The sequence below is a fragment of the Anastrepha obliqua genome, chromosome 4, assembly GCF_027943255.1.
Source record: "Anastrepha obliqua isolate idAnaObli1 chromosome 4, idAnaObli1_1.0, whole genome shotgun sequence".
NCBI lineage: Eukaryota > Metazoa > Arthropoda > Insecta > Diptera > Tephritidae > Anastrepha > Anastrepha obliqua.
This window is the reverse complement of record NC_072895.1, coordinates 46,217,895-46,243,076: the sequence shown is the minus strand read 5'-3', so window position 1 is coordinate 46,243,076 and position 25,182 is coordinate 46,217,895. Positions and strand designations below refer to the sequence as shown.

Genomic DNA, 25,182 nt, shown 5'->3' with positions numbered 1-25,182 from the left:
AAAAATATTTTCTCTAAAACACAAAAATCTTAGTAAAATTATTGTGTCCTTATAATTATGCAACGGGGTGTAGTATTGTACAAATACATTTAATAATAATAATATTAGGTGCTATTTAAGAATCTAAGGATACAGCCAAGAAGCTGTTCCTAAAATTGCATGGAGAATGTTTTATTTTGTTACAAAAACAACAATCAATAAAACAAATTAATTAAAGCCAAACATTTTATACAAAGTGAACTGGAAATTTTAATGGCACTTCGATATGTAAGAGCTGCACAATTAATTTACTCATTAATTTGGATGTGACGGCCCTAAGCTATTTAAATTCAAAAAATAGGTGCAAATGAGGTACAAAAATTGAGGTTATACAAATTTTCAACGCCACCTTAAAATTCATGAGACACAGAAACTAATTATCTTAAAACAATTACATGTAAATTTAGTGGAATTCCTTGAGTGTTAATGACACTTCGCTATGGAAGGGCTACATCTTTCAGAACGCAAATTTTACAGCCTACCAGGCAGGTTCTGTGATTACCTTCCGAGTAGATTTCACTGAAATTTACTGCCAATCGCATTGAAACTGCCTCGGAAGTAAATTACAGAACCTGTCCGCATATCTACCACTCAAGTTCTATGAAAGTTAAAGTCTAAAGAAAATGTCCGGCGAATATCTCACAATTCGCCTAGACTAGCTTGACAAATATACATTCATAAATATATATATGTATATACAGTTATTATATATGTATGTAACATGCATGAGCGCATTTTAAACCACGCTTAAATAGATTTATCTGCAATTATTACAAAAACAAAAAAACAAAAAAAAAACAGCAAAAACAAAGTATCAAATATAAGGCATATAGAATTTTATAATAAAAGTTATGTAAGGTAAGAGTCGCTTAGAAAAACAAAAACGCCTCATATCAACATTCATCATTCCGTCCCGCACCCAACCACTTATTCACAAACTTAAGCACTATATTTAGCTGTTCCAGCCACACCTCCAGCTCCTCCTGTGTGTCTGCAGCAAAAAACACCGCCGCCGTGTCCACCTCCTCGCCTCCCTTTCGTAGCGAGCACTGCAAACAGAAAGCGCGTGCCCGCGCGCAAAGCTCTCGTGGTGCGACTTGCAACGGCGTTGACTGTGCATTCGAACGCATATCCAAAGTCAATAGCAGTTGATCGTCCATTTGATGCTCATCGGACCACACGCGCATGTGTATACCATCCAATGTGCACCAACGTCGATTCCAATTGTGAAGTGTGTGCGGATCTTGCACATTTAGAAAACCGCTGTATGTGTGTTTGGGCAAACGTATTTCAGCGCGACCATTTAATTGAATTTCGGTGCCGAGGTTTGTGGATTTTGTGCGCGGTTTTAGCGGTAGCAAGCAGGTTTTGGCACTGGCACGCAAACAGAGTTTATTTGTGTTCTTAGATTCGCATTCCACATACTCGTATGGCAAAAAACTACGAGCGTTAAGCGAAAAGCTGGCGTGAAGTCGAAATCGTGAAATAATTTCATCGCCGGACGATGATGTCGATGAGGAGCCAGGTGTGCGTATAGTGGGGAGTTTCTAAAAAGAAAGTATAAAAAATGGTTCATAATAAAATATGTATATGTATATTTTTGGTAAGGTACAGTTGAAGCTAAACTCACTACTATAGGCCGCTTTGGTTCTAGCGATAGTGTGGATACTTTGCGCAAACGCAGCATAAATATCTGACAGCGTATTTCGGCATCCTCTTGCGCTAAACCACCGACAAATTCAATGCCACATTCACTAAATATCGCCTGTCCATTGTGACACTCGGCCGATTGGGTGGACTTAATAACACCGCCGCACTCAAAAGTCACTATATAGAAGTAGTTAAAGAAGAAATCCTGATTAACATCCACTTTTATGGGCAAACGCATGCTATCCACATAGAAACGTTGAGTGTGTTGTTCGGTAGATTTTGCCACTGCTGCCGACACCAACTTTTCCGGTCTCTGTGGCCATACGTCACGACGTAGGCGCGAGAAAAGCAATAAGCGTTCAGCTTCCACCATTTCAGGTGAAATTTCCACTTCCGGCAATTGTCTACAGATGGTCACAGCATGCGCTAATTGCTGCGTTACTGGCGTTTGTTCATCCAAGGCGAACAATGCGTCCAGATCATAAGTGGACGAGGAGGCATACAGTTGTGGATCGGTTTGATTGTGTGCGTTTATGCTCTTCGATAAACCTATATGTGCCGCAGGGAGGCTAAAGGAGCTAGATAGACGTCGTGTTTTATTTTTCACGAAATTTGTGCTGCGTTTAAATGATTTGCGCAACACATTTTTCAAACTTTGATAACGTGCAAGATTTGAACTGGTGGAAGGTGTTTCAGTACAAATATTAGCAAACGCTGCTTGTTTCATGTTCCCATGAAGTTTGGCATTTTGTGTCGAGTGTTGCTCTTGTTGTGTTAGGACGCATTGCTGCGCTTCATTTACATCCTGTCGCATCTCTTTAAGGCTGGAGGTGTGTGGTAGTTGCGCTGGGAAGTCTAATTGCACTTTTCGTGGTGTGACGGGGCAACTGCTGCTCGGCTGATGACCAGATGAGGGCGATGTAAAGGCATTTTCAGTGGAGAGGTTGAGGTCAGAAGATCGCTGAGTGCTTAAATGTGACTGAAATTCGTAGAATGGAAATGAGGATATTTTGAATATTAACGTTTAAAATGATTTAACCCATAAGGAAGGCTAGTTTAGTTTGCACTTAAAACACTAAAACACATTTGTATCAATTATTAGTGAAAGTAAAATAAAATTATTTATAAAAATATACGAGTAAAGGGTTATAGAATAGGAAAAGAAAAGAAAATGAAAAGCATGTTAGAATTGATAATTTGGATTGTGTTTTGTAAAATCTTACTTGCAATGCATCTGCAACCGGAGTAAATAAAAATAATCATAAAAATATGTTCTCGTGTCTATTTTTGAGTATTATTAAGAATTGGCAATAATATGATAATTAACAAATGGCATTAAACGCAAGATGCATGATTAGAAAAGCGTTAGTAACAAAAGAGTTCATATTTATACTTAAGTTTATGCCTGTCGAAAATGTTAAGTGTTTGACCTTAATATGAGTCTATGAAAATCTCTACCTTAGTTGTAAATTTGGGAGCGTTTTGCTTCTTCGGTGTGTTTGGTGCACCAGAAGTAATTGATTCGCTAGCCAAACTTAAACCTAAACGACTAATATCTCCATGGGAAAAGTGATCAAAGTCTGCGTCATTTGGTGTATCATAGGATATGGAATCATTTGGAGTAGGCGTTGATGTTGAAAAGTGCCGGTAAGTATTTATCTGACCAATAGAATCGGTGCGCAATGAGCTGCATGATTTGTTCAAATCGTCCTAGGGGAAAAATATACAATGAAATGAAAGGTAAAATAACAAGCACCAAACAATTAAATTAAATATATATAACATTATTGCAAAAATATTACGGGGTTAGGCCGCTGTTGCAGTGGGACAATGAATTAAAATAAAACTATGAAAAATATCATTTATTGTATAGGGTTTTTCAGTAAGAGCGCTTCAACTTTTGAACTTTTTTGAATAAACCACAAACGGTTTGACTTTTTTAACTAATTTTTTTTTTTATTATTGAGTTTGAACATATACATTTAAGTATGAAATTCGATTTCTTTTGCATGACCACCGCGTGCACGTTTTACGAAGTCCAATCGTTGAACCCAATTTTCGACCACTCTTTTGCATAAATCGGCCGAAATTCCAGCAATTTCGCGTTCAATATTGGCTCTGAGCTCACAAATCGTCGCCGGCTTGTTACTGTAGACCAATGACTTCACATAACCCCAAAACGGGACGGCTTCTTAAATAGACCGTAAAATGGCCGTAATGCTCTTAAAGTAGCAGCAACAGAACGATTATTTTCATAAAAAATTTGCACGATTTGCAATCGTTGCTCAAGTGTGTAGCGTTCCATGATGAAATGTATACTAATGAAGTTTACAAATGACAAGCGAAAAATAAAAAATATTGCGTCGTTCGCCCTCCCTCTCGGAAAAAAGTTGAAGCGCACCTATTGAATAACCCTATACTTATGTTTAACTAAATATTTAATTATTTGTTTCAACAGAAATTGGCGGCGGAACCATTTTCTGTGCGTCTGCCCGGCCTTCGCTCGAATCAGCCTTGAGGTCTTTGGTACTAATGTGTTAAGAAGCGACCACCTTGGCTCTTTGGCACCACAAAATCTACACAGATTTCCTTAGAGGTCCTGTAGATTTAAAAAAAATTAAGAGGTTAGGGGTAGTCAGGGGCCCGAAAAAATTATGATTTTCAATCAACTTTTTTTTTTTGCTGGTCAATTGCTTTATTTTACAAAAATTACAAAATTTCATTAATACAGGGCATGTTTCGACTTGACTTTTGCAAAATTCCAAAAAAAAAAAAATTTATAATTGTAAAAGTGATCGCTGTTTGTGTGGAGCCCGTTTCTCCAAAAGTCCCTTGCGGTGATCATCGCAAGTCTTTGAGGATTCATCTAAAATCAATCGGGCAAGAGAATTTAGTTTTATGAATAGATAATCTTGTGCCTGATCGAAGCTTTTTTTCCAAAATTAACAATATGGCGGCCCCAAGAAATGTTTTTCAGATTTTCCAGAAAAAAAAACTGACAATTAACTGTTTAAAAAATCGAAATGTTTGAAAAATAGAAATTCTTCGATCAGACACGAGTTTTTTATGTTTTTTGAAAGCAGTATACATTTTATTGAAATCTACGAAGTGGTGTTTAAGTTACAGTGATCACATGTTCAAAAAACATAGTTTTGAGAAAAACGCATTTAAAGTTTTGCTACTTGCTCTCGAACGCTCCGGAGCGCCCGAGCGCCCTTTGTTAATTATTGAATAACTCGAAAAGTATTTGTCGGATTCACTTAAAATTTACACAACATTTTTAAGATATTATACTTTAAGCAAATGCAAAAAAAATTTTTTTTTTAATTCTGACTATCCCTAACCCCTTAATAAGGGAGCCGAGTGCATCCCGATTGGTCTAATGTTGTCTGAGTGCCGTACTTGCTAGCCTGTCCTGACAAAAAAAAAACAATACACAAACAAAAATAATAATAAGAATTTAGTAGCACATTCAGTGTACATTTTTGCAAAAACCGCGTTTTTATAAATATCATAACATTTCAAAAAAATCCATCGGTACTTCCATGCATAATCTTATGGTGAATAAACGGTTTAAATCTCAAGTCAATGGATCAGAATTTGTTCGAGTTAGAAGTCTGACCGACTTGAAAAGAATAATTTGGAGAAAAACGCGTTGAAAGTTTTCTGTATCTAAACATTTTACCGTCTTGATTCTCTCGCTGCATAATTTTCAAGGTATTAGGAAGAAAATGACCGAACATCACTGGTTGAAGCAGAGGCTGAATATATCCAAGAACACGAAAAAGACGCAACAATTTGCAAAAAAAAATTGTTTATTAATAAGGCAAAACAACGGTAAATGAATTTAAATTACACTCATCTTTAATAAAAGAAGTTCCTTCAATTTGTAGAAGCTTCGCATAAATACATATACATGCACGGTAACACTATGCAACACAATTTTATTTTGTTGTTTGAATATCACTTAGGAGCGATTAGGTTTTCCATGTAAGTATTTAAGTCAGAATCGAAAATATACAAGTGCATGGAAAAATAGTAGCGATACTGTTCCTACAGAGTGGGCCAAATAAGAGCTACTAATGTTAAGCACAAATAACTTTTTTATTTTTTCACATATTTATTTTTCTATTTTTGTAGGTTATAATTGAAGTGTTGGAAATTTATTATGGAACCCTACAGTACAACACAACGCGTTAAAATTATCGAGTTTTTCGTTTTACACAATTAGCCACACAAATTGATTTTTTAAGTAATGTTTTGATGTCGGATGAAGCGCATTTCCATTTAAATGGTTATGTCAACAAACAAAACTGTAGATTGTGGTGCTCTGAAAATCCAAAGGCAATACACCAACATCAGTTGCACCCATCTAAATGTACTGTTTGGTGCGGTGTTATGGCCACTAGAGTTATCGGTCCATATTTCTTCGAAAATGAGGATGAAACGCCGGAATCGATTTTAGGAGCTTCTTACAGAACATTGACTGAAAACTTTTTGCGGTCAATGGCGGATCAGTATCCCAATTTGTGGTTTCAACGAGATGGAGCAACTGCGCATACTGCTAGGCACACTATGGACCTGCTGCGTGAAATTTTTGGCGAACGTTTGATTTCCAAAAATTCAGATTTCCTTTGGCAACTCGTTCGCCAGATTTGACTGCGCCTAACTTCTTTTTATGGGGATATTTAAAAGACAAAGTGTATCTTAATAAGCCAGAGTCTATTAGACAGCTGAAGCAAAATATTCGAGACGAAATACTGAGCCTTCAACCAGAAACATTATGTGGTGTAATGGAAAACGCGTTAAAAAGAGCCAATCTTTGTATCGAGAAAAATGGTGAAAATTTGTCTGATGTAATATTTCATACAGAATTTTCATAAAATATATTCAATGTATAAAAACAATTAACCAAAATAAATGATTATTGCAAAAGTTATTTGTGTTTAATATTAGTAGGTCTTATTTGGCCCATCCTGTATTTACCCAGCTGATGGTAATACCTTAATTTTTTTTTTTTTTGACTTCGATGAACATCACTTGAAGTTTTAGCCATCATGGCCGACTCACTTCGATTTATCGCAATGCATGTAAATTTACAGTATTCTGTTAACTTTTTCTGTTAAATGCTAATATTGCTATAATAGCACTTACGGGCAAATCCTACTAAATAAAATAATTACGCAAAATATTAACTTCAATTTTCAACAAATCTCAAATTTCAGCGACATTTTCTCTTAATTGTTATTTGGCATACCAATAATCGTCTACTCACCCGGAGGAATGAACAATTAAATACTTCAATAGACAATGATAGAGCAGCAAGGTAGGTATTTTAGAGTCACATTTTCTAAGTTTAAATGTATAGGGGAAAATGGGGAGTTGTGAGACACAGGGAGTTGTGAGACATTGTTACCTTTCGGCATTATTCATTTGTTTACATTCGATGTGTCAACAAGTGTTCTCGATGCGATCTCACTTTTCAGCTAGCATTGGTCATATTTACACGCATTCGACGGGTCTCTCCAGTTACTGTGTTTCTGAATTTCTCCGTAAGTTTTTTTTATCATTTGTTTTGCGCTACATTCGATCAGTTGTGGAAGCAAATTGCAAATGTTAATATATACAAATTATTAATTGTCCTATTAGCTTTGAATTTACACATTCACTTGGGCATGAACGTTCGATGTGTTTATGACTACGCGGCCATTTATAAAAACAACGATTTGGGGAGTTGTAAGACAACAAATGTGGGGAGTTTTTTTTCGACGTTTTAACGCATCTTTCAGCAGCAATAATTTCAAGTTCATCAGAATTTGAAGAAGAAGATTTTTGCATCATCTGCAAAGGTGCAATGCCGAAAAAGTTAAGCAGAAACAACTCCATTCATTGCAATGCATGCGATCGAGCTGTGCACCTAAAGTGTGCCAATTTACGAACTGGTTATTATACATGTTCTCACTGCGAATCATCAGATTGATGGCATTGCATTTTTTATACACTTTTTTATAACAATTGTCTTTTCTTTTTTATTTTTCATCTTAATAAAGAACTAACAACTAAAATAAGTCATTTTTATTGATTTAAACCAGGGAGTCTCACAACTCCCCACATTTTTGTATTTTATATTATATTTTATATTATTATATACAATTTTAATTTTAAGGAAAATTGTAGTTTTGTTAAATAGGCCATACCAATAGCTTCCAGTATTCATTGACTAAAGATTCCATCGTTGACATATGCAGAATATTAAGATTTTGAGTAATACGGGTCCAAAAACAAAACCCGTCTCACAACTCCCCATTCTCCCTTACATAATTACAAAAATAAAAAAAAAATAAAAACAAGTAAAGAAATATTTGATCACAGCTCCATCGAAGCAGAACAAGCATTTTATGGCCGAACGTCGCAGATCGTTTTCTACTACTAGCGCATATTTTAGGCAACAAAATGATTTTTTGAAACTTTTACAGTGGCTTAACCCCATAATACAAGTAAGCTTAAAAATAATACAAACACAAAAAAAGGTACAACTCACATTATTTATTTTCTCTACACGTTCCAAATCGCTATTATCTGCTATTAACTCACTGCGGCAGAGGTTGTCTAAAAATATCTCACTACGGTGCAGTGACAGATCGGATTTACTTAAGTTCCGATCACGTTTTGGCGGTGAATGTTGTTCCTGCACGCGCACATTATTCAATGATTGGCAATGTGAGAGGGTTGTTGAAGTGTCCGATATACGCGCATGTGGTTGCGGGGGCGACATGTATGAGGTTTCACTCCCAGATTGTTCTTGCAGCGTTGGCAGTTGTAATGTATATTGGGGTGTATTAAAACTGCGCATCGAATCATGCAGTAACTTTCCCAATGCAATCGGAGTGTCTTGTGTAAAGTGTGCTTTAGGCTTTTTGTTAGTCTTATTCACTTTGGCATACAACGCGTCTACATCCTGTTTGGCTGCCAATACCTCCTTGGCGCTGGTTGTGTTATCATATTGTGGCGTGCCTGTAATGTGCATACTATCCTCCTCAATTTCAGAGTAAATAGGTTCGTGTTGGTAGACGTTGCGTTGCTGTGAGCGCTGCCGTGCAAAATCCATGTCAGCAGGAGTTTCCAGCCGTCGAATCTGCCCATCTGTACAATCAATACCGGCAGCACTTTGTTCGCGGCGCTCAATTTCCTATCAAAATAAAAATATATAAATATAAATTTTAAAGAAAATAATGTAGCATAAATATAAATTAAATTTACAACATAAGTATTTATTTTACATTTTGCACTCTAGCACCTAATTTGAAAAATATGCTAACGTATTTTCGAATATGACTTCCACCTTCAACTTATAACATCCCTGGTTAAAATTGGGCGAATGTGCGTTGAAAACAAAATCCGTAAATTTCCATATTTGCTTTGCACCCATTTTAGGCCTGATAAACAGCTGATTTTGTATTCAATGGGACATAAGAACTTAATAAAGGAGTCAAAAAAATTTAAAGCATCAAACGAAATCGGTTCTAGCGCTTCCGCGCCAAAATTAATGCTCTAAATTCGGATGTTACTGGTGAAATGTTTAAAACTCTGTTTAACTGCATCCACACAAATAATCTACTGAGTTCAGTAAAAACGTTAGGAAGCCACGTCGAACAATTAAAGACATACACAAGGAGTAGGTGGCAGCGCACAAAGAAAATGAGACGCACATGGGAGCGGGTAAGCGGAGCTGGAGACAGAAAAGAATATACCTTATTGTCGTACAATATTCTTGCGCAAGACTTGTTAGTGGAACATTTGCATCTGTACATCGACATAGAGCCACCGATGTTGCGTTGGGATCATCGGCTGTTACGATTAACGGAGGAGATTCAGTACATCAAACCCGACATACTCTGCCTACAAGAGATGCAATTCAACCATTTAAAAGGCTTCGTCAGACGTATAAGTTTCAAAAGAGAGTTGGAATATGTGTTCAAAAAGAAGACTGGATGTCGGACAGATGGCTGTGCAATTATTTACGATAAAAGTAAATTTCGACTCTTGGCAGAACACCCAGTAGAGTATTACACCCGTGGTCATGCAGTGTTAAACCGCGATAATATCGCTTTACTGGCCAAATTTGCGGATAAAAAACAACCAAAAAAGAAATTTGTTATAGCCACAACACATTTATTGTACAACCCAAAAAGGCAAGACGTCCGCATAGCACAAGTACAAAGCCTGCTCGAAGCCATTCATGAATTTTCTGTGGAAACAGAAGGGGGCAAAGATAGGCCTCTACCGGTGATATTGACTGGCGACTTCAATTTTGAATCCAAAACAAGACCATATCAAGTGTTATCCGAGCCATTCAAATCTGACTCAGTCTCGGAAAAGCCTGTGGGGGGTGATAGTGCGAGAATTTACAGTAAACAAGAAGCTAATAGGGAGTATTATTTACGAGCGGCTGGCGGGGAAGAATCTGTGAACAATCTGCAAATGGCGCCAATCGATTTTGGTAATCAATCCGCTTCAACGTTTCAACAAAATTGGATTACGGTTGACTACGTTCTACATTCAGTTGATCAGCATCGCAACAAAATTCAAGTACAATCGGTATATGCGCTACCAAAAATCAACGACTGCATACAGCATGGACAAATTCCTAATAAGTTTTTAGGCTCGGATCACTACTCGCTTGCAATAAAATTTTCAGTGCTTTAGTATTTAATTTTAGCTTGTGTGAAAATACATAAACGACTTATATAATGTTTACCTGTAAGAAACGACCATTAAATGCAAAACTGTTGGCCTTCAAAGTATACACATAAACTATCTATAGATGTTCAACTATGGTATGTACGTAATTCCACACTCACCTGAAAAGTTCTAACTGCATGCTCGTCACTAGCCTCCAACTTTGCGCGTATATTTCCAAGTATATAGCCTAGCTTGGAAAGAGTCACATCTTGATCCAGATCCCCATGGTATGAGCGATACGTTTTCGTTTTCATAGGCTTATTGAGCGTATCATGCTCACACGAAATGCAATTTCCATCCGTACAGCCACCGAGTGGAAAATTTAGTTTACGTTGCGTGTGAGCGCGTGGCGCTTTTTTGGGCGGTGGATGGACAGTGCGTGAAAAATCGAAATTTTGGGTCGCCGTGTCATTAGTATTCTGCGAACAAGTGGGTGTGGTAGTCTGCGTCGATGTTTGTACTGCAGAGTGGTAGCTACCAGGTGGAGATTGGGGTGTCATGCTGGCTTCATATGGCTGCAGTTCGTCCTGAGATGTTTGAATGCCAATGCTGTGGGATGAGTAATTTCTACCGCGTTGTAAATTATCGCGCTTGGGTGTAACTAAACGAAGAATTTTTTTCTTCGAACTGCGCAAGAATCCGCGCGAAGATTTCAAATTACTTTTCAAAGCACGATTCCCACTTTTCGATTGCTTATTACACCACGGAGAAAGATTACGCCACTGCTCACTCCAAATAAATTTTTGTGAATCCCCTGGTTTCTTTGGCGTTGAAATGGGTGTCGACTTAATGGGTGTTGTTTTAGTTGATATATTTGCAGCCAAATTGGAACATACACCATCGACTGTGTCGAGATTTACTTTAGGTGGCATTTGCCAACCAATAGCTTGTTGGGGCTCAGCTTGTACCGCTTGCGACCTGAATTGCCGACGCTTGGTAGTGGTGTCACAATTGAGCATATCTGTTATTTTCGGTTCTCTCCAACCGAAACTGATTTCTTTAACCGGCTTTTCAGCTATACGTCGTATATTTTTCTCATAATTGCAATATTTCTTGTTCGAATCCAAAGCGGAGCGTTCGATATCACTAAGCGAGGGATAGGAATGTAATACCAACTGGCGCTGCAACTTTTCTCCCATTAAGCCTGAATGAAGACACAACGCAAATTCTACAGATTAGCCAAAGAAACTATAGCAATGCAATACTTCATTTTTTTTTTTCAACTTTTAGTATAAAGAGTAAATGCAGCTACAGTTAGTGTACAAAAAATACTACACATATAAGCTAAGTAAGCATTGTTTGAAGCTTAAGATAAAATAATATTTCAACAAATAAAACTGCAGAAAATATTTTAAATAAAAGCAAACAACTTTATTACCTACAGTTTGCGGTGCATTCCACACAAACCCCAAAATATAAACAAAAATTAGCTACAAATCTAAGACCATAAACCATAAACCATTTTTACTCTTTTGCACTACCTACTTTTTAACGTTTACGAGTTCAATAAAACTTACTCGTCGGACAAGATTTGCGATGTTCGCGTTTCCTCTCAGTGGCATAAATCACTTTCTCTACATCCATCTGCACGGCTCTATCTACTTTTTTCACACTTTTCTCCCTTTTACCCTCGGTGTCTTTCACCATTGCACCTTTTCGAATCAAGAACTCATCGAGTATACGCTCTGCTTCACGCAACGATGTTGAAGTAGATGTAATGGAAGATGCGCTGGATTTTTCCTCAAGGCACAAATATGTGCGCGGTGGTTTGGGTGGTGCTTGTAGTGACCGTCTGGGCTTAGAATGCACCGACGAAAGGCTTAAACGCTTTTGCAACAAACGTCCGCCGGATTTGTGCCTACGTCGTCCCGTATCAGTGTGTTTTGAACTATTGGTCAGTGGCGTGGAGTATGCGAAAGCATCGGAAAGTGAATCCAATTCACTGATTTTATCTAGAACTGGCCTAGGAAATGTTTCTCTTTTAGTTTGTGCTTGCTTGTCAGCTAAAATATAACTTTCTAGAGGTGGTGCGGTAGGCTCATGCATATACGTAGTCGGATGTGGTTGCCGAGTTTTTTGAGGCGATGATTTGGATTCTTGTCGCGCATTTAAATGCTGACCTTGTCGATTAGCTTGCAGTTTGTGTTTATTTACGCGCACCTCAGATATTACACAGTTGTTGTGCAACTCTTGAATGATATGTATCAAAGGAGCATCTGGTGCACTTGTCTCTAAACGACTTATAGCAGTTAGCTCATTTTCATTAGAAGTAGCTTCTGCAGATGCGTTATGTTTAATTTTATCATGCTTCGGTTTTTGTGGTGAGACTTGTTGCACATGCTCTGCTGGAACTTTAAAGTAAGTAGGTACGCTATCGCGTCGAATATCCTCGTGGTCAACTGGCTTTACATGGGATTGCGGTATCACTGTAGTAGGCTTTGGAAAGAACACACATGGACACATATTTGCATTACAAGTAGTAATTAAAAAATATAGCCAACGTACCTCAAGACACTCAGAGCGCCTGTGGCGCCTCAAATGACGAGCGTGCCCGCCACGTGTGCTCGCTCCTGCAGCATCACACACGCCGCCGCCCTCACCGCTATCACTTGTAAAACAATAACAAAAACCATCACGACAGGGCTTGCACTTGCGTTCCTGTTCTTTGTTGGAACGATTCTGGTTGATTAAATCCTCATCGGCTGGATCAGGTAACGCTTTCTTTTCACTCTTGTCTCCTACAAATGCACTTACCAGTTCCTCTACTTGCGCTACTTCACGGCTTTGTGTCGACAGGCGTCGTATACGGCGTGCACGGAACTCATTTATGCACTCTTGTAGACTGAAGGATGAGCAAGAGTTTGCTTCATCTTCTTCCTCTAAGCCCTCAGAATTAGAATCAGCCTCGAAAGGGTAATCTTAATTAGAAAATTAAAATGAAATTAACATAGAAAATGAAAATAAAATTAATACAGAAAATTAAAATAAAATTAATGTACATACACATATATACTTATGGGCGCACTAATTAGCTTACACAGCTTGTTTAAGCTTACCGTCTAAATTCAATAGCACCCCGTCGCCAGAATCGTCAAGCACATTTAAAATTTCACCTCCGTCATTGTTTTGCTGATGCTGCACATTTACATCCGCTGCCGGTGTTTTATTCGATTTTCTTATTTTCGGATTGGTCATAATGCAATTTCTAAGTGCATTGGGAGCCGCTGCCAAATACGAACTGCATTAAACAAATTGCACTAAACGAATTGCACTCTCCAACGATAGCACAAATTTGGTTTCTTCGTAATGCAACAATCTGATCAATTTTTTCTCTTCAATTGCGGCTTATCTTTTCAGTGCACTATGAGAATGATACTTTTCACTTTGCACTTGCACTAAACGAGTTTTACTTGTCTTTTCAAACAGATTTCAAATGCGGCCTAATTAACGTTAGTTGGCGTTATCACTAAAATTTTATTTTTATTACGCTTTACGATTGCATTCGTCAGGCCAACCTTACAACCTCTTTGGCGCAGGGTTGTTTTTTTCTATTAAACATTTTTTGCAGGGTATTACAGGAGATATTGTAAATAATGCAGTAAAATTAATATTTGTGCTATGCTGTATCATATTTAAATATTTGACCCGAAGTAACTAGAATTTTGAGTATATTGCGAATTTCTTAAAATATTTAATAATAATGCGTTCGAGTTAGTTGTATGTTGTTTGTTAGCACGTCATTTATATTTGTTAAATTTCCAAACGCATCCCATTGGAACTGTCAACAAAAACTTTGAGAAGAGTGCAACAAAGAAAAATTGACGAAAGCTAAATTTTTGCTGACGGAATTTCTGGAGGCTGTTGACGTTGTTTTTCCACAATTTTCCTTTGTTGGTTATTTTTTTCGGTGTCTATTTTTTGTTGCAATATATGTTTGCTATTTCAGTGCCCTCGGAGATATAATTGCGAAACGGTGAATAGGCAAAGTATTATAGTTTTGGTCTCAGTTTGCTTAGCACAAAAGTTGTAATGCTTTCCCGAAGGGCAAACATTCTACTTATTTGTTCCCACAACACCACCTCCCTGCACCAACACATTTCTTCACAACAAACGTCAACCTACTGCGATGTCTTTACGTGCAATTAAGAAACGGGAGAACCAACTTAATTCCTCAGCTGGCGTGCGCCAACCGCTCTTTAAAAAAGCCTCAACACAGCATCAACAACGAAAATCATCGATAACAAGTGGGTCTAACAGTGATAATAACTCGAAAGTGAATACTGCCATTTTTAAACAACCAGGCGGTTTACATACACTAAGCAACCTGCGAAAACAATACACGTTGCTGGGGCGCGCTATATACTCCAGCCCGGAGCTACGTCATCCATTAACCGTCGACGACGATACGGTTGAAAGTCTCGCTCATGTTGTACGCACCAAATCTGAGGGCGATTTGCATGCGCTGCTGAAAAGCTGTACAGGTAACGCAGCTGATACTACCGGGTGCGGCTTGATTGGTGCTAAATCAGAAGTGTGCTTACAGTCGATCTCCTCGCACAGCTATCAAGAAGAAAGTCAAACAACACAAACGTCTCCATCAAATTATACAACTGAGTCAACAATTAATAATCGCCGCACACCCGTCTCAGAGCCTATAGGCGCATCACAGAACACTGGGAAAACGTTCAACCGCAGCATGATGTCGGGCGCGCGTTCGCATCGTGACCTCACACAGTCAACGTATGCCGGCAATAGTGGTACGTATGATGTCACACTTTCTCCGACGCGTCGGCGTATGAGCGAATGTAGCTTGAACTCGATCGCGGGTTATTCACAACGCACCAGCGCAATGTCCAGTAGCGTTTTGACTCTCTCATCCAACAATCCTGCCGCAAATGAGCCCAATTCTGTTATGCGAGTGCCCATCATCGGTTATGAAGTGATGGAGGAGCGTGCGCGATTTACAGTGTACAAGTTGCGTGTGGAGAATCCATTGACAAATGATTGTTGGCTTGTGCTGCGCCGCTACACAGATTTCGTGCGTCTAAATACAAAACTTAAACAGTTGTTTCCAAACATTGTTCTCTTGTTGCCACGCAAGAAAATATTTGGCGATAATTTCAACGCTGTCTTCCTCGATAACCGAGTGCAAGGACTACAGATATTTGTTAATTCCATTATGGCCAAGGAAGAGTTGAGAAAGTGTAAACTAGTGCGTGAGTTCTTTTGCTTGGACGAACCGCCTTCATATTCAGAATCTATGGAAGAGTGCAGGGTACGAACGAAAGGATCAAAAAAATATTTATGTATATCTGTTAAATAAAAACGTTTATTTATTATAGGCAATTTTCGAAGCACAAGAGGAGACGATAGCTCATCTAAAGGTGCAAGTAAATAGCAAAAATGAATTGATATTAAATTTACAACAAAAACTACGTGATGAAATCGTGGAAAAAGAGCAGCTCAAACTAACACTTAAGTAAGTAAATGTTACTCGGAATGCAAACACCTTGCATATGCTGTTTGTGACAGCAATACGCATTAAGAATTTATGAATTTGTTATTTTCCTTTTTCAGAAACACTTCCAATACTTGTCCACAGTGCACTGCTACAAATTCCAGTGCACCTTAAGGCAGATAAAATGTACACCTAGAATTATTAATTAATTAAAATTATTTTCTCAATGATGCTGATATTATAGTTACATGCGTTATGCGGTGCATAGCACATTAAAGTAGGAAATTCAGCCAGCGAGAAAATATTCTGTTCCAAAAATTCCAAAATAAAACTTCGGGCAAAGTTCGAAATTTTTAATGCTAAGTTAAATGATTTCATTGTGAAAATAAAACAAAGTGTGAAGATGTAAATTCTCATTGAAACTGTGTTCTCGAACTGTAAGATATAATATTTTAATTGTGTAAATTGCTTTCCTTGTACTGTAATCCGTAAAGTGCTTCAGTTTTAAAAAATGATATTATAATGTACACGTAAAATCCTTAAACGATCTATGTTAAATCAAAGCAAAAACATAAATCGAATTAGACAAATGTATGGTTATGAATAGTTATTGAAAATATGTATGTGAAAATGTATGTATTTGAAAATTTTCCATGTATATTTATATAATATACTTTAGTATATTGGTGTAATTTTGCTACAGAGTTAGAAAAGTGTTAAAATATGTAATAATGAGCATTCATTTAGGTATACTTATTTATAATTATTTTCCTTAAAAATATACATTGAATAATAAAAATGCACGCAAAGTGTAATATATTTTTCCTTAATTAGTTTATGAAAAGTTGTTAATTTTTAAGGCATATATTTTCAGGCAAGTCGTTGCAAAGGATTTTTTTTTCATTAAAATTGTTCAACTTAAGTGCTAGTTGCTGTAGTAGCATAATACATTCCTCAACAAGTTTGTGGCATGCAGCTGAAATTGCAGTTCTTGGATGGTTATCAACCCAGCCTCACTTGTAAGTGGCACAGTTGTACATATAACGGTATTTAAAGGCTAGTCATAGCGGGCGGTCGTGCGTAAGCCTTCGGTATGAAACCATATTTGCGTGTTTTCGGCGCATATGCCCACAGCCAGCCATCGACCGTTTGATTATTCAAATCCGCATAAATCCAGTCGCCTCGACGCACATTCAAATCGTCTGGAGCTTGAGCCTACAAGCAGGTAGATAACACAGTTTTCAAATTGTATAGATTTATATGTATTTATTGCGTTAATTATTTCTATTTTCACCTTATAATCATATAGCATAACCAACTCGGTGCCATGATAGCGCAGATCGTCTGCCCCAATACTACCCATCTGCTGTTGCTGCTGGTGTTGTGCTGCATTTTGTTGTTGCTGTTGCAAGCTGTTAATGCACGTTGCATCCAATTGAGCAACTGGTGTTGTGAGTGTTTGACCCAATGAATTCAAATTGCCGTTGAGGTTGGCAGCTGTAAGCTCCAAATTCAATTGTGTTTGGGATTTGTGTACACCATTGTTGGTAGCTCCTCCTGCACTCACCACACCTACACCAGCGTCCTGCGCTGCGCCGCATGCATTCAAAATCTTTTGCTGTGTTTGCAGCACACTTTCAGCTGGAAAAACAAATGCAGAAGGTATAAAACCCTCCTGACCATCGCTGCGTACAATCCAAAACCAGTCGGGATCTTCACGGTTTAAAACCGTAACGAATTCACCACGCTCGACAGACAAATCATTTTCGTCGCGTGCTATAAATGTGTAAAGCACTATATAACGACCACTTGGCTCTTTGTGAAACGGAGTGCACTCCGGTTCGAGAATCAGATTTACTTCGGAATTCTTCAAGGAAGCACCAATTGGCGTTGTGTTAGTACCAGATCCACTACAACCGCCACCACCAGCACCGTTACTCCCATTGACGATACCATTACCGCCCGCACCTACATCGTCAATCAATTCGATTTTGCTTTCTGCACTTAAAAGTGGCATATTCTCCTGATTATGTTCCTGCACATTGACGTTTTGGTCGCGTGGCAGCTTTTTCTTTATAGCGAGATCAGCCAATTGTGTGTTGTATGGTGCACAGTACGAATATGGTATGAATCCTTCCTGTCGCGTATCTTGACCAATTACATAGACCCAATCATTTTCACGATACAAAATGTTGACTATTTGTCCACGCTTTACCTCGAGTTCGTCGTCTACACATGGGGTGAAGTCGTGCAGAACCACCATTTTTGAGTCTGGACTCAGACCATGTTCCTTTTCGATGCCAACGCGAACCAGTGTTTCTATGCTAGACGAGCCGGTGATGCGGCCGAGGCCAACACCTGGTATTGGCAAATCGCGTTCAATATTAGCATTTGTGGCTTAAAAGTAAAAAAGAAAAAAAAGTTAATGGGAAAATAATGGGGTATAAATAAAAAGTCAACAAACGGGTATGCGCCTTTAGTCTTTTGTTTAGTAGTTCGTCTCTTATTTATTCTGTGCTTTCGTGGTAACGCAATCAACTTCATCATAAATTGAAATCTCATATGCTTAAGATCTAACATAGAATATTTGAAAATCTATACTTTTTCACATATAGTTTAACAAAAACTTTTACCGCCAGCGAAAAATCTTTTATTTACGAAGCCAATAGACAATACCTTTCTTTTTATCGCGCCGCATGCGCACCGGGCATAAAAATGCCATATTTTAGTTGGTTATTTTTCTGTTACGAATATTTACTCTTCACATTTTATAAAGCATTCATTATATTTTATTAAATTACACTGCGCTGATTAGATGAACTTGGAACTTTTGTGGCTTAAAATCTTTGTTGCTTTCAACTAAGTGTGTACAGTGACATCTGTGCGGTGGAATTTTGCAATACATTTGTGTTCTGACTTCTAATCTTTACAAACAAGGCGAATTGAATATAGAAGGGGGCGTCTTCACAAAACCGTTATTTTATTTCTTGCGATTTTGACAAGCGTGATATCAGGCACCTTAATAAGGCAAAACAAAAAAAAAAGAAGTGAATGAATGCAGGTGGTTAGCAGTATTGTGATTTGTGGCTTTTATACTAAACAAGCGCAAATAAATATAAGGCCTACAAATGCATTATATGTAGTGTGTGTGAGTATATTTTCACAGCGAATTCGAAAGGTGCAATATCATATTCCATCATTTTTGAAATGAGCGATTAGAATTCTGCCGCAGAGTACCCGGTGACGTGGTAACCGAAGTTACGCCCTCAATTTTGTTTTTGACGTGATAACGTCTTATAATTCGATTTAACAGGCTGCACGCACGAAAAAATGTGTCGTTACCTTGCTCATTAGTGTTACCTTGCTCATTGCCGTTACCTTGAATGAACTGCAAGCGAAAGCGCGGAACGAACGACAAAGCAAACAAACGGCAACGTTCGACATCTTGCTCTCTCCTACTTAAGTGAGCGTATATACATATGTATGTATATGCGCATATGTACATATATAAATTCACGTATTTGCATTTGCATATGCCTTCTTATTGATTTTTATTAATTTGATTTACTTGAAGAATTTAAAATAAAGCCAAGTTTGTTAATAATACCTGTTGTTTTAATGTTATTATTATTTTTTGACGTGATAACGTCTTATAATTCTATGTAGCCGGCTGCACGCACCAAAAAATGCGTCGTTACCTTGCTCATATGTCGTTATCTTGTTTGAACAGCATGTTATGTTATGTTATGTTATGTTATGTTATGCTATGTTATGTTATGTTATGTTATTTTCTGTTATGTTATTTTCTGTTATGTTATGTTATGTTATGTTATGTTATGTTATGTTATGTTATGTTATGTTATGTTATGTTATGTTATGTTATGTTATGGTATTTTCTGTTATGTTATTTTCTGTTATGTTATGTTATGTTATGTTATGTTATGTTATGTTATGTTAAAGTATATTATGTTATGTTAATGTTAACTCATTCTCTATATCCATACAAAATATCTATCAAACAAATAAAATTAAAATTTTCTTTTGAAAAATGCAACCATTCAATCAGTATTTTCTTATGACGTTATCACGTTAAACTATCGTCAGTAAACCCACTTTACAGACAACCTCTTTTTTACCATAGCTGAAGGCTAAACCTAGTAATCTATCTTCCTTTGGTTATAATACGTTCACTTTAAGTAGATTATCTACTTTTTCATGCTTAACTCCAAATCCGTAACTAAAAAGCGAAATTACCCATACAATATTTCTCTCCCGAAATCTGATATTATTAAATAATCCTAGATTATTACCATACTGTTTTACATACAATCCTGTGTTTTCTGTGTTATAGAAAATTATTCTTACGAATTTAAAGAGAAACGTCAAAGTAAAAACTAAATAAACGAGACGCTAGCAAAGAAAACTGGTTTGTAGGCATAATTTTAATAAAATTTTGTTAAGTATTATTAATTATGCATTCATATAACAGAAAATAAACGTGTATTCATAAACGCTTTGTCCTCTTATTATTTATTATAAAATGTAATATCGAATTTCGAATGCGTATCGCTGCCATAATTTTCTCAAACGTCAGTAAACGTTGTTAACGGATTTACTGCAACTGTTTATTATTAGCAGCCAATTGCGCAATTAAATTAGCTATTCCTTCTACTTGTATTTTCCTCATATCTGTAATAATAATTAAACAAGCCAAAAACTCCAAAATATTCCAAAAAAAAAAATTATGTTTAAGATGGAAAACATTTAAAGCAATATTGACAGCTGATTGTTAATTTTGCAGGTAATCTGCCTTGTGAACGGGTAGATTATTTGTGGATTTATTGATAATTACTGCATATGTGAACGTACTTTTATTAGATTCCAGGTGAATCCATAGATTATTATTTTTGTTTTTTTGCGATTCGCTGGTCTGGAAATCAAGGGTGTTTTCTATTTGTTGCCAGGTTTGTTTGTTTACATCCCCATTAAAATTTTGACAATCAAACTAACTGTTGCTGTAGTTTTAACGAAGTCACCTTCTATAAATTAGGTTTTTTACTTTGCAGATATTAACAGACTTGCCTTGGCAGAGAGAAAATTATCAAAGCCAATACAACACTTCTTCATGAACTAAATATACAAGATCTCGCATGCACGAGAACGTGTTGTTGTAACTGGTTTTAAGAAAGAGTAGCACAAATGTGGGTATTTTATTTGCATTTCGCTATCCATCTGTCTAATAATACTGTGTTTTTCATTCCACAAATGCAACACTGAGCACATTGTTTCCTTGTCTTCTTTTTGTATTATTTCTAAATCGTATGACCAGCTGGAAATTCGGAAGCGTATCTAAACAAGGTGTCGATGTCCCGCTTGGAGAAGCTTTTTTTATGGTAGATACAGTAGATATATGTACAACCTTATTTTTGTCTTAATTTCAACGGAATTCAGAAATGTCTGCAGCTTTTTTCAATTCAAGTTCAGAAAGTTGCAATTCCATGTAATCATATTTCTCTCCACTTGTGTCACACCGCTCTCTACAACAAATTGGAATGTCGTATGAAGCGCATACGCCGCTTATTCCTCTCTGCTTGTTTTATGTTATCCATTGCATTTAAATTTATTCCCATTCGATGCAATCAATGGTGTACGTGTTGGTTTATGTGTATTTTATGCAAAAATAAAGTAAATCGTTTGTTTAAAGTTTAGAAGTCCGTCAACAAATTTGTGTAGATTGAGTTCAAACGAGCATGGTGCAAGGCGTTTAATTCCAGTGACTTTGTATGAATTCAGTGCTAAGAAATTGAATATCGCCGCACAAAACTTGCTCAATTATATTTGTTGGCAACCGTTTCAAGTCGGAAGCAGCTTAATAAAAGTGGGCGTTTTTAAACAAAAAGTGCTTGTTGATTTGCCGTATAGTTGCATATCTGCACTTCAACCCGTTTTCAAGGTAATCTGCAAAATAGCGGAGAGCCCTACACAATTTCAAGGTAAGCGTGCAAAAGATGCTGTGAAATTGTATTGATTTGAGTGCCATCAACATGGGATCTTGGTGCGACTAGAATATTAAAACAATGTTAATAAATATGCAAGTATTCTAATGCACCTATGTATATGTCGAAATTTGGGGCTCGTCCCTATATTTATTTGCATTTATTTGTTATGGGTGTCCAGTTTTTGTTCATTCATCCCTCTCTGATGACACATATATACATACTTATGTATAAATGCACTCATGTATGTACATACTCGTACATATGTAAACATACCTATATATTCAATTAGTGTATTCCAACATCACATGTAACTGCGTGCACTAAATTGGGGTTGTTTGCCGTTTTTAGCTCGGCCAGTGATCAAGGTTCCTCCTGCTCTTAACTGTTGCGAATTGTGGTGAGAACCATTAAGAAAACCCCAAGGTCAACTCATCTTTGTAGTACAAAATGCAACCAAGGACAATGCAAAAAAGGTTTTTCTCAATTTCAGAGACTGGAGAACTGTTTGATATCACGTGCCATTACTTTTGGATTTGGGCTTATTTCCATGAAGATTCTGATGAAAATGAAATGTTTACAAAGATTAATTTTCAATAATACGGAATATTTTTGCTCCCTGGGATCTTAAATTTATGATGGCTTCTTACAGAAATCAGTGGCTTAAGGCAGAAATTATTAACTCGATTTTCCTCCAAATAATTTTATGACCTTTTATCCCGAAAATGCAAAACTTGCTCTCATCTGAAAAAATCACACTGGAATGCCATCTTCTTCCTCCCATTCAGAATATTGACCGAAGCCGGCTTTTCTAAAACAATTAGAGATGGTTTCAGGCTTATCATCGATATTCCATGCATTAGTTATTTCATCAACACAGTCCATTAATGTAATGTTAAGATTTTTGTATACTTCAAAGCATTTTATAGTATTTTTTAAAATTCTGCGACGATAATGACATTTTAAATTTTGTATGACACCTTGATCGAGTGGTTGTAATTTTGATGTCATATTCGGGGGAAAAAATGCAAGTTTGATAAATTTTAATTTCTGTTGGATGTCTTTAGGATAGGCCGGGCAGTTGTCAATAAAAAATAGAATATTTCTTCCGGCTTTTCCAAATTGTTTGTCTAAGTTAAGAAGCTATTCTTCAAACAAGGCTCCCGTCATCCACGCCTTTAAATTTGCTTTATAGTCGAGAGGTAACCATTTAACACCTCTGAAACAGCGGGGTTGATTACTTTTACCTATCAAGAGTAATTTCATTTTTTCTGATCCTTCCATGCTTGCGGCAATCATCAACGTAACTCTCTGTTTACTGTGCTTTCCTCCATGGCATTTTTGGTTTTTAAAAGTTAAGGTGTTATCTGGAAGACATTTAAAGAATAAGCCCGTCTCGTCTGCCATGAATACGTCCCGTGCTTGATAACCTTCTAATAAATGAGGTAAAACATCACGTTGCCATTTCATACAGTCTTCTTCGCTTACATCATTACTCTCACCACAAGCCTTTTTATGACATATACCAGATCTTAGAAAAAAAAAAAACTTTAGGTGCCAGCTTGCACCTTTATTTTATGAATGTACACACCTTCGTTTCCAATTATCGAGCCAACCAGTGCTTGCCTTGAAATTCGGTTGTTCTAATTTTTGACTAAATTCCAATGCTTTTTCTTTAAGTAATCCTCCGGATATAGGCAAATTCCGTGTTCTTGCCGATTTAAACCATTCTAAAACTGCTTTGTCCACATTTACGTATGTTTGTCTTTTTTAGTCTCTTTGAACTCCCACTTGCGCCACTACTTTCGATTGCAGTAATAACCGTTTGTTTATTTTTTAAATAGTTGACACTGTATTTGCCGGAATAGCATACTTTACAGCTATATCTTTTTTTCGCGCACCCATTTCTACTTCCTTTATTAGTTTAAATTTTTCATCAATAGATAAAGTTTTTAAACAACGTTTTGATGACATGTCAGCAGAATTTATTTTCGCGTAAGAACTACTAATAAAATACCTGTGGACTTAAACAGTGCAGCGACCCAACTGCTGACATCTGTTTGCTATAAAATAAGCAACACGTAATAAGGGATTCCCCCGGAAATTCGACTTATCAAAGCTGGCGCCAAATATTCTGTTCGAGTTATCAAGATATTCGAGTAATAGAAGTTCGAGTTATCAAGTAAAAATTACACACAATTCTAACTCTAAACGCCATTGCCAAGCAATTTGATTCGAGATATCAAATATTCGAGATATCAAATATTCGAGATATCGAAGTTCGACTTATTGAGGTTCGACTGTATTTAAAAACTTTTACATCAAAGTATATACAAAACTGCGAGTCGCAATTACTCAATAAGCCGTGTAGTCTTCATCGTTGTTGAGTATAGCCATGCTTTAAACCAGCTTTTCTGCATAGCTCGTCGACAAACAGGACTAGATTTTGCCAACTTGACGCACGAGTGGCTTTAAATCATAGACTGGCCTTCCGGTAAGATGAGTTTTCATATGATAGTTCCCCACACATTTTCAATGAGGTTGACGTCTGGTGACTCGGAAGGCCAGTCCAATACTGTGTCGCCATTTTATTATTTTGTTGTTTCTTAATGTGTTTTTTTGAGACCAGTGTTTTTGATGAAGTGGGATGGTAGGATATGTTCGCCTGCTTCAGTCGACTTTCGATGATGTTGATACTCACATCTATTCCTTCTCTCCTTTTTTTCTACGTTATATCTTTTTTCTCTCTCGCGGAACGAAAATGTCCAAAAGTTGTATGGCCTTGAAATTTTACTCTCCATTCTTGCTCGTCCATCAAGGTCTAAGAAGTTTCACTTCAAAAAATAAATCAGCTGATTTACTGATACCACCTTTAATAGATGCGCCTTCATTTACAGTAACTTAAACAAAATTTGACAGTGTAGAGACCAAATAAATAGAAAAAACTCAAACACTTGGCTCAGTACAAGGCATATTGAAAAGGTAGTAACACACACATATTTGATTTTCTCTTTTAATTTTATGCGTTTTCCAAACTGTCATACTTTTCTTACCTTTAGCTTTGCTATTACCGAGGGAATTCAAGCAACAACTAATACACGCCATTGTTGTTCTTGCTCTATTGCTGCTACTGATATGCCTTGGATTTAGCAATACCATTTTCGTCGTATTCACAGCTCGCCTTCACATTCGTATTTCCTAGTCATTTGTTTCTACCAGAGAACGACCGTACATCGGCTACGCCAGCGTCTTTGAGGCCGTCCGGTCAAAAGTTCAGTTCGGTTTCACTCGGTTGGG

At 37.0% G+C, this 25,182-nt stretch overlaps 5 protein-coding genes across 5 annotated transcripts in view; 3 read left to right on the top strand and 2 right to left on the bottom strand.

Moving 5' to 3' along the window:
* Window positions 1-242: 242 nt before the first annotated feature.
* On the bottom strand, window positions 243-14,148 carry LOC129245586 (uncharacterized). Its single transcript, XM_054883848.1, has 8 exons — window positions 13,488-14,148; window positions 12,937-13,349; window positions 11,949-12,867; window positions 10,551-11,575; window positions 8,231-8,878; window positions 3,148-3,399; window positions 1,670-2,668; window positions 243-1,586 (listed from the first exon to the last, which is right to left on the bottom strand). The coding sequence occupies exons 1-8, from the start codon at window positions 13,624-13,626 to the stop codon at window positions 933-935; spliced, it is 5,049 nt and encodes a 1,682-aa protein (XP_054739823.1). The 5' UTR covers window positions 13,627-14,148; the 3' UTR covers window positions 243-932.
* Window positions 9,011-10,493, top strand: LOC129245589 (protein angel). Its single transcript, XM_054883851.1, has one exon. The coding sequence runs from the start codon at window positions 9,265-9,267 to the stop codon at window positions 10,393-10,395; it is 1,131 nt and encodes a 376-aa protein (XP_054739826.1). The 5' UTR covers window positions 9,011-9,264; the 3' UTR covers window positions 10,396-10,493.
* An 85-nt stretch (window positions 14,149-14,233) lies between the features above and the next one.
* On the top strand, window positions 14,234-16,675 carry LOC129245587 (sorting nexin-16). Its single transcript, XM_054883849.1, has 4 exons — window positions 14,234-14,321; window positions 14,378-15,706; window positions 15,774-15,910; window positions 16,009-16,675. The coding sequence occupies exons 2-4, from the start codon at window positions 14,558-14,560 to the stop codon at window positions 16,061-16,063; spliced, it is 1,341 nt and encodes a 446-aa protein (XP_054739824.1). The 5' UTR covers window positions 14,234-14,321; window positions 14,378-14,557; the 3' UTR covers window positions 16,064-16,675.
* A 14-nt stretch (window positions 16,676-16,689) lies between these two features.
* On the bottom strand, window positions 16,690-18,731 carry LOC129245588 (SH3 domain-containing protein Dlish). The gene is made up of 3 exons (XM_054883850.1): window positions 18,566-18,731; window positions 17,184-18,286; window positions 16,690-17,104 (listed from the first exon to the last, which is right to left on the bottom strand). Exons 1-3 carry the CDS (start codon window positions 18,609-18,611, stop codon window positions 16,940-16,942), a joined length of 1,314 nt encoding a protein of 437 aa, XP_054739825.1. The 5' UTR covers window positions 18,612-18,731; the 3' UTR covers window positions 16,690-16,939.
* Window positions 18,732-21,530: 2,799 nt separating this feature from the next.
* Window positions 21,531-25,182, top strand: part of LOC129246372 (protein FAM13A) — a 205,071-nt gene continuing 201,419 nt past the window's right edge. The window contains exon 1 of the mRNA XM_054885134.1: window positions 21,531-21,882. The gene's annotated coding sequence lies outside the window, so the exon portion shown is untranslated. The remainder of the gene's footprint in view (window positions 21,883-25,182) is intronic.